This window comes from Manacus candei, unplaced genomic scaffold (genome assembly GCF_025592945.1).
Source record: "Manacus candei isolate 608988 ecotype Guabito, Panama unplaced genomic scaffold, ASM2559294v1 h1tg000003l, whole genome shotgun sequence".
Taxonomy (NCBI): domain Eukaryota; kingdom Metazoa; phylum Chordata; class Aves; order Passeriformes; family Pipridae; genus Manacus; species Manacus candei.
Window position 1 is genome coordinate 19462820 of NW_026138051.1, and position 13421 is coordinate 19476240.

The window sequence follows — 13421 nt, forward strand, 5'->3', positions numbered from 1 at the left end:
CCCTCTCTGGGCACCATGGTAGGGCTGAGGACCGCTCCCCTCAGGGCGCCGTGGCGGGGCTCAGGGCAGCCTCAGCGCTCGCGCTCCCTCTCCACCGCTGCCCACCGGCCAGACCAAGCGGCCCCGGCGGGCGGGAGCCAAGAGGCGCTGCCGCAGGACCGCGAGCGGTCCCGGCGCTGCCCCGGGAAGGAGCGCGATGCCCCACGACACTACCCAGCCCCACCCGGCCCTGGCGCCCCCGCCCCGCCTTCCCTCCTCGGCGGCCGGGCCCGCCCCTTCCCTGCCGCGGGTCCGCCGCCGCCCCACAATGCCCTGCGCCCCGGCCCTCGCAAGATGGCGGTGCTGGGGGCACCGCGGGGCCTGGGGGCCGCCGCCTCCCGCAAGCGGCGGCTGCTGCTCGCCCTGGCCCTGCTGCGGCCGCCGCCCGCCGCCGCCGCCGCCTGCGCCGCCGGGGCGATAGCGGGGACCGGGCGGCGGGCCCGCGCCACCCCGGCGGGCGGACAGGTGCGTGGGGGCGCCGGGGAGGGCGGGCGGGGGTGGTCTCTGAAGGAGGGTGAGGGGCGGTCCCTGAGCGGCGGTCTCTGAGGGGCCGTCACTGAGGGAGGGTCAGAGGTGATCTCTGAGGGGCCGTCACTGAGGGAGGGTCAGAGGCGGTCTCTGAGGGGCCGCCGGTCCCCGCGGCGCTGCCCCGGCCCTGCGAGCACGGCCCGGTCCGTCCTTGCCTGCCCGGAGCCGGCGCCCCCCGCCCGGGCGGGCCCCGGGAGGCCCTGCGGGGGCTCTTTAAGGACGAGCATTAGAAACCCCAGTGTCTGTGAACAGATGCAGGATGTGTGCATAGGGAATACTTGTGCTGGCGGCTGATTGTGCCGTTCTGTAGGGAAAGGGAGTTGGAGTTGGAATGCTCTCTGTCAGCTGGGCGGGCTGTAACATGTCCCAGGGGATGAATTTTTTGTTAGTAGTAAAGAATTGAGCACATATTTCGAGCTGTGTAAGTCATAGGCATTTTTCAAAGCAAATGAGGAAGTGTATCCCAAAGGTAGAGGGAATGAACTTATCCCAAAGACTTTCCATAAGATTTCAGATAGCTCTGATTTCTGTCCCGTAATAACCTTTTACCTTTTGTATTCCTCACATTATCACTGTTTATGAGTAGCTTTTCTTTGTCACCTTGATTAGTTTTCCCTGACAGGCAGAATTCTGCCAGAGACTACAGTCAACTTCATGTTGTTTGGTAGATGAGATGGGCAGGGCTGAAGTGATAAATTTGAGGGGGGTTTAGTTTTGAGATCGACCAAGACAAGAAGGCGAGAGTTAATGTTGATGCATATCAAATATTTAACCCATGTATTTGCATACATTAAAATATGCCTGAACACTCAGTATTGTCCCTGTTCCTGGAAACCCATTTCAGCTGTGAGTGAACAAATAGCAGCGTTATCATGGTGATGAATAGAAGCATTAATTATATTCCTGGTTTCCTTTTGAATGTTTTTATTTTCATGTTGGGAATGCCAGTCCTTGCTGATCAGTTTTAATTGCCACATGTCACTAAATGTGGATTTGCACTACATTTTCTGATCTAGAAAACCAAGGCTATGTTTGTGGAATATATATATGCTCATCTCTCTGGCCTTTTAGTTTCTAGGCATTTTTTTGTTAGAAAAAATGATCAATGAATGCATTTTTTTATGGTCTGGTGATGAATTTTCACTTCTGCATCAAGCTCTATTTGACTGAAAATTACAATTTATTAAGTGCAGGAGCAAGGTCTTATATTTTGTTAAATAAAAATAGCCATGTTATGAGAAATAGGCAACACATTTTATGGAAGTTCAAGAGTATTTGACTCTTACCTAGCAGGAGGCAGAAACCTAAGCGTTCTGGATTTTTGGTTATAATGTCCTTCAAAATTTTGGGACATGATTTTTTTAAACATTTAATTAAAATTGCTGTGTTGTCCTGCAATTTCAGTTTCCTCTTCTCATTTTTCAGCTAGTTCAAGAAATACTGTGCCTGCTCAAAGGGAAGTGACTCTGAGAAGTTGGCCAGGCACTTCAGCAGTTGTATTTCAGAGTGATTAGCCGTTGATTTTTATAAATTAGGTAATTCAGCAGTTAAAAAAACCTTCTGGAAGCAAGTATGTGCATCCTGGTTTAGTTTCAGTTGTTTGATTATTTTGCTATGCTCATACACTAATGGGAACTGTCAGTATTTTCAATGGACTTGTTCTGAAAGCTTTTCTATATATTAAAAAAATTGAAGAAACACACCTGGGCTTGCATTTAAAGCAACTTAGTCTTGATTACAATGGTCCCAAGCTGTGTGTTTCACAGTCAGTGGGAACGAGGTGATGAAAGCAGTGTGTTAGAGCAGGTGTTGTGGTGAAAGCCTCCAGGCTCCCATGTGGAGACACATCTTAGTGTGTATATTTGAGTGTGGGGGAAAGCTCTTACCCTCTGTTACCTTCCTGGCTGTGTTGTAGGTGTCAGATACGGGTTAGAGTTTGCACTGGTTCGTCCAGTATTTCCAGGGGCAGTAAATGTGACATAAGTGCTCCTGATCCAGCATTTTAATCTCCCACACTGGCAGGGCCCAACCACTTGTGGAATGCAGAGAGTTGGCTCTAATGGCATGTCTTCCCTGAAGTGTTCCTAAATAGGAAGGACCTTCCTGGGAGGGCACCCCTAATGTGACAGGGTTACACCAGTGCTTCTCACTGCTGGGAGTAAAATCAGCTCTGCAACCACAGCCGGGCTTTCATTGATGTAACTGCACAAATGGCAGAGGTTTGGGACAACAGAACTGTGTCAGGAGCAGTGCATTTTACAGCTCAGACTGGTAAACAGCACAGCCATAGCTGAACTCATGAGGATTAAAGGCAGGAAGAACTCTGGTGAAATAAGACCATAAGAGCAAAGTTGCCAACCATTCTTTTTGACAAAGATAATTTTAAAGACTTGCCTGTGATCCTTTTACTCTGCTTTGCATCCATGTGGTATTTGATCCCCTGTCTCCTTGTAGCGTTTTTTAAGCTTATAATTAATTGTAAGCTTAATTGTATTTTCTATGGCACTTAGTGCCATGAGAGTCAAGTATAGCAGTTGTTTGGGTGCAGTTGCATCACAGATCCACATCTTCCCTCACACTTACGTTTTTCAGTACTTTTGATTGCAGTTTTGTAACTTTTTGTATCCTGAAGAGTAAAACAGCTAACTTTATGGAGGGCAAAGACAGGTGTCATAAATATTGTGGGCCTGTGATCCGACTTCATTTCTTTATGTTGAGATCAGTTTGTATTTCCATAGCCACAGCTCCTTTGGGTCCCCCTCCTGTGGTTGGAGTAGGCAGAGGTTCATCCTGTCAAAACTTGTATGTTGAATTTGGGGTCTGTGCTGAGTAGGGAACTGGCACGTTGGCTTGGTGAAGTATGATAAGTAACCAAACAATTGCTGGAGGTTTTTTTTCCTAGGAAGCTTGTGGGGGTTTTCTTGTTTGTTTTTTTTTTTTTGTAGAACAGTTTGCCTGTATCCAAAATAAAAGCAATGGCAGGTTCTGTTCAGTCTAAATATGGCAATTAAATGAATCTAAAAATTAGTTAAATGAATTTAAATGACCTAAATGGAAAGAAAATAGCATTTGACTGGAAAGGTCCAACACCCTTAAACTAAGGATAATTATTTTGCTAGGAATCTTTATAAGTGAAGAAATACACTGAGGAGTTTCAGGGAGAACTTTGGCACTGATAGAAAGCAGGACTGTATAAACTATTGTAACGGTTAAAAAAAAAAAATCCTATGACAAATTAAGTAGAAGAAACTTTTTTTTTTCTTTGCATTATCTTGCCCTTCCAGCTGCCAGTGATAAAAAGTGTGTTCTTCTGCATAACTTAATAATATCCCTTGCTCTGGAAGGGGTTCTAAGAGAAGTTTCAGGTATTTCTGTTAATTTTATTTATATTTTGCCTAGTTTTTTTATTTATTTATTTTTACCCAAAGCCTGGTCTGTTCTGTAAAATTATACTGATGTTTATTGTCCAGAGATTTCATGTGTTGGTATGTGTTGCTAAGTTCTCTTCTCTAGACTTCGAAGGTGCAGTTGAACAGCACAATGCCTGGGAACTATAAATTGTGTCTCTGGTAGTCAGCAGCCTTCACTGACAGATACCTGTATTTGAAACTCCTTGAATTTTAAAATCCCTTTATAGAGGAAGTATTGCTGCTGAGCAGATCAGCAGTCCCATATATCTGCCTGGAAAAATGGACATCTAAAATTGCTCTGAGGGAGGATGGCCCGTCCCTGCAAGTGTCCAAGGCCAGGTTGGGGCTTGGAGCAGCCTGGGATAGTGGAAGATGTTCCTGCCCATGGCAGGGGATGGAAGGAGATGGGCTTTAAGGCCCTTCCAGCCACAAGTGTTCTGTGATTCTCTGAACTAGAACAGAGGGAAATACGGATCTCGATCTGGAAGTCATTTGGGGAACACGGGGGCACAGGCTGAGCTGCACTCCCTGCACTGGGGGACTGAGGTGCTCTCTGGGTTTTCTGTTCTGCCCCTGAGAAGTGTTTACCAAATGTGAGGGTATATTAGAAGGTGTTGTGGGGGAAATTCCTTAAGGTATCTTTTTGTTCATCTCCTTGTTTTCCTTTGCTCTGTGCACGTTCATCCCAGCATACAGAACAATGGCACACTGGCCATTGTTAAATGTAGCTCCAGTTAAGTTTATACTGTTCATATTGGTGACAGTTTAGTCTAGATTTATACCAGAATATTTTCACCTTCTCTCTCATTTTCCTCCATTGTTTCCTACTCATAATTTCTTTTCTTGCCTTGCAAACTCAGCAAAATTAACTGTGGGACTTGAACACTGCACAGGTACTTGGATCCCACCTTCAGTTGTGTTTGATGTTACAGTTAGTTTAAAACAACCAGTCCCCATCAGATGAGTGCAGCATGCCTGGAACAGTACATATCATATTCCAGAGGGAACCTTTTAAGTGTGGATTTGACCTTGTGCAAATGTGTTTTATCCCTGTTGCATGTTTGCATTTGTAGTATTTAAGCTGCTACTCACAGTCATGACATTAGCAACATGACTTTTATGGGCAGTTAGTACTAGACATCTGTTTCATTCTTTAGAGTTTATAGAATCATGTCCAAAAATGCATTAAAAGGGCATAATAGTGCAGAGTCAGGCATTCAAAAGTTAGGAAATGCCAGGATTCAAGTTTCCTGCATAATTTCAGAAATGCAGAAATAAGCAGGACTCTCTCCTGCTCCTTTAAAGAAATAACCTGCTTCTTTGATCTGTTATGATAAGATTCAAGTATGGCTTTTCTTTGTAGTCTTAAATCTCTTGGGAAAAAAACAGTGAGGAGAGTGGAGTTGTCTTCCTGCAGAATGTGTGGAGAGTGGTAGGGAAAGCTTCAGCCCCACTCCTCTGAGCAGTTTTGCTGTCAATACTCTGATGGGCAGAGGGATTATCAGTGAAGTCAGTTGTTCACCTTGTTTAATTCTTTATTTCTTCACTCAGATTTGATTTTTAGCAGGAGATGGGAGAGAATTGAAACCTCCAGTCTTCCAGGCTCAAGTTTGCAAATAAGAACAAGTTTTCCTGTGTATCTTGTGCAAATCTTTTAATTCTTTTGCTGTATTCATCTCTTAACCCAATGGCAGTTCATAGTTTCAGTCAAGGAATTGGGCTGTTTTTCTAAAGCAGGATTTGAGACCAGATCTGCTGGTGTTTCAGTACAAATTGTTTCTGTGATGTTGTTTGCCTCATACTTCAGTTGGAAGGGAACCTGGAGAACTTTGAGGTCAAAGGATATGAATTATTAGTAAAATGTTTTTATGATATCCTATGAGTAAACTCTAGAAGGACAGTAATTAGCTTCTTTCCAATAACTGTTGGAGCATTATAATTTTTCTATGATATTTTCTGTTTATGGCACTGTCACTGTTCCTGTGGAGGGTGCCTTGGTTTAGATGGAATCCTCTGAGCTGACACAAAGCTGTAAAGTTATGAGTGTATCTACAATGAAGTGCTTTAGAAATGCTGCTCCTTCATTTTACCCAGCTCTTGGGAGCATCAGGACAGTTCACCCAGCCCAGTTAGCTCTGCTAAGGGCAAAACATGTAATTGGGATGTTCACTTTTCCTCTGTATATAATACCATATAATGGAATTGTTTGGAGCAAGCAGATCACATGTGGTGACTTATGCAGGAATGGTTTTAATTTTCTTTAAAATTGTAACTTAGGATATATGTCTTAAGATAAGAAGAAAGGAATGTTTAAGGCAAGAGATCAAATAGATGCCAGTGCTGCTGTTTGTCAAGGTTAAAAATGCTTTTTTGTGACCAAGTTCTTTTTTTCCCCTTTTTCCCCTTGGTGCTTTGCTGTGGGCTCATGAGCACCATGTGTCTGTTTTACTCTGCAGTGGTGATTGTTACATAGTGGATGGTTAATATTGTAACAGAACAGTAAAAGATTTACTATTGAATGTGTCAAAGATGATGTGGCACCATCAGTGCTGACCTGAAGAGAGCTCCCTGTGTCTTGCCACCAGGGAAGCAATGCCAGTTAGTCCATCTGAGGAGAATAAGTGGTCCTTTGCAACATGGATTGCTTTGCAAGGTAATGTGTAGAGCATGGCACAGTTGGTGCCAGCAGTCTCTTAAGGTTGGCAGATCTGTGAATAATGGGTATCTTGTGTCCTAATAACCTAAAACTTGGTGCCAACCCTGCTCCAGTTTCTGACAGTCCCAGTGTTTCCCAGCCCAGAGCTGTAGCTTTGATTTGCCTAGTGGAGACAAGCATGGCATGAGCTGAGCTAAGAGGAATTGGGAATGGCAGAACTATAAGCATAAAAGTAACATTTCATGATGAAAAATGGAAGAAAAGACTGTTTGGAAGAAGTCAGAAGACGACCTGGGGGAAAATGAAAATGAGACGAAAGGGAAAACTTTGGGCTTTCATGGTACAAAAGAAAAAGAGTCTGATGGGAGTGTGGATTCAGGGAAGGGAAAGGCTCATTGTCACTGAGCATTTTAATGGGTGAATGGAGTTTGTTTTACAGATGCTCCCCACTAGTTTGCTTTTTCTGTGGTCAGTTGTTAAAAACCAAAGCCATCTGCCTTCTTTTCATGTTATGCTTGTTTACATGAACCAGATGAATATTCTCTGACTGTGAAATGCATGTTCTACATGACTCCATTTTCACTTCTTTTTCTCCCTTTTTGTTCTGTAGATTCCACCCATTTGCAGGCAAAGATCGTGGCACGGCCTGGCAGGGGATTACTCAAGGCCATTACTGGAGCCTTCAGAGGTGGGTACAATTGGTTCTTCCTACTTGCAGGTCAGAGGAAACTTAAGCCCTTGGAGCATCTTTCAGTTTAATCTGCTAGTTTTGTGGGTTTTTTTATTAATTTCACTAGTTATGGTTCTGAAGTGCAGCAGATTAAATGGCAAGTTATGTTTCTGCCCCTAAAAGTCTTTCTGAATTTTTAGAAACTAATGATATTACAGTAACTTTCAAAGAAGAGTCCCTAAAACTGCAGGTCTTGTGTGTTGATACTTAGATTCATGTTGTCAAGCATGGAAAATACCCAGGTAAGGAATACCCAGGCACAGGAGATTGTGAGTTTTCCTTGAGTGTGTAAGGCCTTATTACTTTAAAATTCTGCTTAGGTTGTAGAATATTCTCATTATTGAATAACAGGCTTTCACTCCTGGAAGGTCTGCTTGCCTTAAAACTAGTGTAAACATAAGGAAGGTGTAATTTTTCCTGTTCATGGTATAATTATGACACATAATGAAGCTAAGAAATTTATTTATTTTGCTTTTCTTTTTGTTTTTTAATTATAAAATAATGACCACTCACTGGTTATCACAGAACTGACTTAAGCAGCTAAAATCTTTTGAGGATCATTCGGGCTTCAAAGCATAAAATCTACTTAGATTATTTTTTATAATGTTTTTCTTTAAAATGTGAAAAGTGACATTTTGATTTTGATGTGATTGATTTGATTTTGATCAGCCAACATACATCAAAGGGGATTCCCAAGGAGCTTTTGCGTAACTTGAACCTGAAAACTGTGAACATGTAACAAATCTTTTAAACAAAATGCAGATTACTTTTTGAAAAGCTTTAACACATCCATTGTTTGTGGCAGGCACTTGGAAATTGAACTTGGAGAAATGCCTGATCTATGTGTGTGAATAAATTCAGAACTTTTCTCAGAGGAGTCTTGACCATGTGCTGAGAGAAGTGGGCATTTAACAAGCAGGTTCTTTTCCAAACTGCCCCTGTATATAGATTGCAACAGGGGCTCTGGGCTGGGGTAATTTATACCTGACTTATGGCACCAATAGGCCATTCCCATCCTGGTGGGAAAGAGAGTGTAAAGTGGATTTATCTTATTTATTTTGCCCGCAAGTAAAGTTACTCTTATGTACATGGAAAGAGTATTATTGCTGAAATGTGTTCCACTTTACATATTAATGTGCCTCAGCATGGTTATCCCCCAAAACTCCAAGGTTTTTTTCTGTGTTTTTCAGTGTGTTTTCAATTTTTAGGTGTCTTTTTAACTGAACTATTTAAGGATCTGTTCTTACCTCCTGCCTGCTTGGAACGTGCTCTTTGCTGCCAGAGTTATAGTCCCTTTCTTGTTATTGTTTTCTTGAGCAAGGCAGGGTTTTTAGAGAGAGGAAAAATCTTTGACTAAAGCAAGCTGATCCAGGTGGAGGATGGGGGAGGGAAAACAGGTCAGTAGTTGCTCTTTCTGTTGGCTTTTATGTGCCTGTTTCCTGAGGTTCTTGCAAATTGACTCTTCCTTTTCACCCAGATCCTGCCAAGGTGGCAACTGATAGAGAAGAGGATGTGTTGGCATGGCCATGCAGGTGGAGGGCTTCACACAGATCCAAAGGAAGGGGTAAAACATGGCTTCATTACTATTGCTTTTAAAATAAAAAATGTTATCAGCAACAATTTGTGCAAAACTGTTGGTAGATATGTGAGTAGTGTAGTGGAGTAGATACAGTTTAATTGTCGATGTAGACTTGCTAACTCTTAAATCACCAAATGTTTGTAATAACTGTGTTCAAGGGCTTCATTTGTTTTATTAAAAATACAATTTAATGTTACACACCCCTTTGAGATTGGCCTGTGTTATGTAAAATTCTTTTGATGGAAACTATGTTCCAATAATTTACTGTGGTTTGCTCACCTGGACGTTCTACTATCCTTGACATTCAGGATAGTAGAAATCAGTTTGTGGGTTTAAGTTGATGCACCACTTGGTAAAATCACACTTGCAGTAGGAGGGGAGAGAAGTAATTGAACTGTGTATATTTTTACTTGGATTTAATATTAAGGCATCTGTTATATTTTGACTGTATTTCTATTCAGGAAGCACATGTTAAAGTAAGGATGGTGGTATGTAAGGAGAACTCTCTCTTATTAGCCCAAATGATTCCAGTTAGAGGCAGTTTTGGGTTAGAACAACACAGGATCAACTGCATGACTAAAATTGCCAATGCAAAGCTCTTGTGTTTATGTAGCTTTGATCTTCTCATTTCCTGGGCAAACTTATTTCTGGTGCTTTGTGTATTTGCAGAACGATTCTGTGTGACGGGTGTAACTTGTTCAAACTCGGACGGGATCTTCCTAAAATTAGTGAGGAGCACATTGATGACAAACAGTCCTCCGGGCAGAGTCTTTCAGGGCTGCTTTGCTGATGTTTAAGTGCTCTGAGGATGCCTTTCCTACAGCCTCATTTGCAGAGTAACTGAAAAGTTACACCTAAATTTTCCTCTTAAATTTTCATCTGAGAGTTGTCCCTTCATTGAATTCCAACCTGTCTGTGTTACAGGCAGAAGTTAGGAGAGGTGTATGTTTCATAGTAAGAGGGAATTCCATAACCTGAAGTGTAGCCAGCTTGTTTTGGCAAACATCTGTGATCTTTTCTGCATGAGGCACAGGGGGAAATGGAATAATTGGCCATCTCCAGTCAGTGGTACCACTGGCTCTGCATGTAACATTAACTTTAGACTCATTTTGAGACCCTACTTGCAACAGGTATAGGCTCTTTTCAGAGACTTCCTAGGAAAAACAGACTTCAAACCTAGCAGATTATCCTTCTCTCTTTCACATTTAAATTTCAGGGTTTTCTCTACTCAGAAAGGAAATGGAAAGTTCTCTTCACCAAAACACTAGTAGCCTTAAGGAATGTTGGATGTTCCTTAACTTTAAAACTCACTAGGAATACATTATCCAGAAATTTTGATGCCAGATGATATTTTTTTAGTTTACTAGACAATGTAAATATTCCAGTGGCATTCTCCCTTCACTCATTACTTGCAGCTATTCCTGTGTAAAGCAATTCCCTGAGTTTTTTATTCCAATAAAGCATGGTTAATACAGGACATTGCCAGTTAAGGCTGCTGTCCAACTAAACAAATATCTGTTAGGATTGTCCAGGAGAAAACAGCAGGAGTTGTAGAAGTTGTAAAATGTGTGAAGAGTGAAAAAAAAAAACAAAGTAACATTGTGTGCAGATGCCAGGAGCTTCTCAGCAAATATGAAAGGAAGGAAATATGATATTCCAAGTGCAGTTCTTATGTTTCATGTATACATGTACTTGTATTCAGTGCATAAAAATACTGACACCCAATTTACCCATTTTCCCCCTAGGATTATGCTTTTAGGAGAACTGCAGGTGATACACATGCCAGCTGTATTACAGCTTTCTCTATTCCAAACTTTTTTTGACAAACCAGCAGCCTGTTCATTTGGAATCTGACTTTGGGAGTGATATTTTTAAATTGCCCCTTTTATAGCAGCTTCAGGGGTACAGAACTGAATACTGAGGATAGACACAGAGTGAAGGGCACATTTCCTTTATCTCACGTGTAACTAGGAGAGAAGTTTACACATCTCTCTGTTTTTGCAAAACAACTTTGACTGCAGCAGTGGCTGATGTGCTGAGTACTGAAACTGAAACCAGTACTGTTCTTTACCAGCTTTGGGGTTTTTTTGTGTGTTAGTCTTTTGTACACAGAATGGAGAGGAATGAAAACTGTGCTGCTTGGCATGATGCCAAGCAGACATACATTCCTTTCTTATGGAAAGACTGGTAATGAGGATGGAGCCCTGATAACTTACCTTCCCCTACCACCATTTCACTCCCTGCTCTTTAATTTTTAGTTATCACTTGCTTTCTGTGGAGGGGAGGGATAGCACAAAGACAGAAGACTAAGTGCCTTTTCACCCAAAGTTTGGAAGAAAACTCAGGCCCTGGTTTGACATTTATTTAAGCTGATAAAGCAAGTGAAATAAGAACCCTCCCTCCCCTCGATGTGGTGCTCCGTAGGTCATGGTGTGGTCAGACAGTGACCAGCGTGAAGTGATGGAGCTGAACAATAACTGCCCAAATGGTGGGAACCAGACAACTAGTGCTGCTTCTCTCCCAGCAAGCTGCAGGCCCTGGACTGAAGCAATGCTAGTGCCTCCTGCTGTAACAAAATTCTGCTCTTGGCTTGTTTTTCCTCATGGTGCTGAATTTGAAGGTTTATCTGAATCTTTACTGGGACAAAACCATGCAACAAGCACCCAAAGAGTTTTCTGCCAGATTCATGCACTGAGTCAGTTCCTCGAGGTGTTTCATGGCTCCAGAGGTGGTGAGAAGTGGGCTGGGATGGTCCAATGGAATGCTGGAAAGAGGGGAGAAAGCAGGGCAGGAGACATCTGTTAGTGCTTGAGAGAATAACGGGTGCAGCTCGTGCTGGGAAATACAGAGTGAGCACATGGGAGCCACAACTGGGGCTGTCCTTCATCAGCAATGAAGCTTAAATGCAAGTCAAACTGCCATTTCCTTCCACCACACCTCTGGCACAGGCTTTATCCACACAGTGATGGGACCAGCCCAGGGAATGCTTTGCAATGCTCAGTAACCTTGGAGACTGGGAAGAGGAATTATGACCTTCTTTTTTCCCCCCCTCTTTAGGTGTTTCAAAAGGTCCAGAAACTGCATGGGATGGGTAGAGGGGACAGCAAGGTGTTCAGTGCTCTTTCTTTTGCAAATAGTTTTCAATATTTGGTAACGTTTTGAAAACATGCTGCATTCAAAGAGAGGAAAAGACTTTTCTTCTTTGCTCCCTGCTGTATTAGATTTATAATACCTTTTCTTCCACTCCTTCCATTTCTGTAGAAATAGACCTTGAAAGGAAATGTAAAACATTACTACCATTTAAAAGGAGGTAAAATAAATGCATCTCTTAACCTTCTTATATACCTCAGAGAATCAAAAAAGGGCCTGAGTCCATTGAACAGATTGCTCATTTTAATTCTTAATGTTGCCACTTGCATATTTAAACAATTTTTAACTCATGTTTCTGTACAACAGTAACATTTATTTCATGGTAAACTTTGATGTAATATGTGTGCATTTTGCATCCTTTGATATTTCTTCTTGTTCCTTTGCAAGGCCTTTGGCAAATGACTGGCTGCCTTCTGACTTTTTTCTGAACAGTTTTACTTCTGTCACCGTTTAGAGCCATGAAAAAAGAAATAGAGTCCTTGTTTGCAGCCAGTGTATTTTGTTCCTTTTAATAGCTTTTCTGTGCAAAGTCTGCCTAGCCAATAGCAACATATAATTAGAACTGCTCTGATTGCAGCAGTATCTTTTGTGTTAATGTAATATCAATTTTTTTTAACTTCCTTTTAACCTGTAAGTGGTGATGAAAGGTATTTTCCAAATGTTTGAACTGCTTTTTATGCATATCCTTGGCTCACATGGAAAGATTCGTGTGTATGCTGCAGCAGATACCTCCATCTCCTGAGTGGGTAGGACACCACAGAAACACTTTCACATCCTCTCTCCACTTGCAAATCCTCCATATATCAATTCTCTAACAGTCGTTTGCAATGTGCTTATCCTGTGTAATCCTCCAGTACATTTGCAGTTGTTGACAAAATGCCACTTTTGGTCTTTGAAGCTGTGACTAGAAACATTGAGATGAATTTCCTGGTGCTTTTAAAAGCTTGTATTTATAGGATTGGCTTCCCTGGTTGCCTCATCAGTTTTGCCTTTTAACAGACCTCTCCTTTCTTGCTTATTCACACCTTAACAGAGTATTTCTATTCTAGTTTAGTTTATCCTCAAGAATTAAGATACATTCTAAGAGTCCCGCTTTGTAGTGACTTCCATCATGAAGAGTCATTTTTAAAAGGAGTGCACTAACTTTTTGTTTCCCATCTCTCCCCTCAACTATAAAGTATTGCCTGAAATGGAGAGATTAGCTAGCAGCCCTTGCTGCCCTCCCTTCAGTTTTAGATAACCCTTATTTCTTTTCAAGTTAACTCCAGTGCAGCCAACCCAGAAAAGCAAGTTGCTGATACTTGTGCTTTGTTGCTTCATGTTCTCTTA

At 42.1% G+C, this 13421-nt stretch overlaps 1 protein-coding gene across 3 annotated transcripts in view; it reads left to right on the forward strand.

Annotated features, from left to right (window-relative positions):
- Window positions 1–13421, forward strand: part of ABCB7 (ATP binding cassette subfamily B member 7) — a 41445-nt gene continuing 28024 nt past the window's right edge. For all 3 annotated transcript variants that reach the window (XR_007904996.1, XM_051790574.1, XM_051790589.1), the window contains exons 1-3: window positions 1–504; window positions 7244–7321; window positions 8841–8927. Coding sequence is in view for 2 of the 3 variants with exons in the window: in XM_051790574.1 (XP_051646534.1) it covers window positions 16–504; window positions 7244–7321; window positions 8841–8927 (654 nt within the window). In the remaining variant the exon portion in view is untranslated. The remainder of the gene's footprint in view (window positions 505–7243; window positions 7322–8840; window positions 8928–13421) is intronic.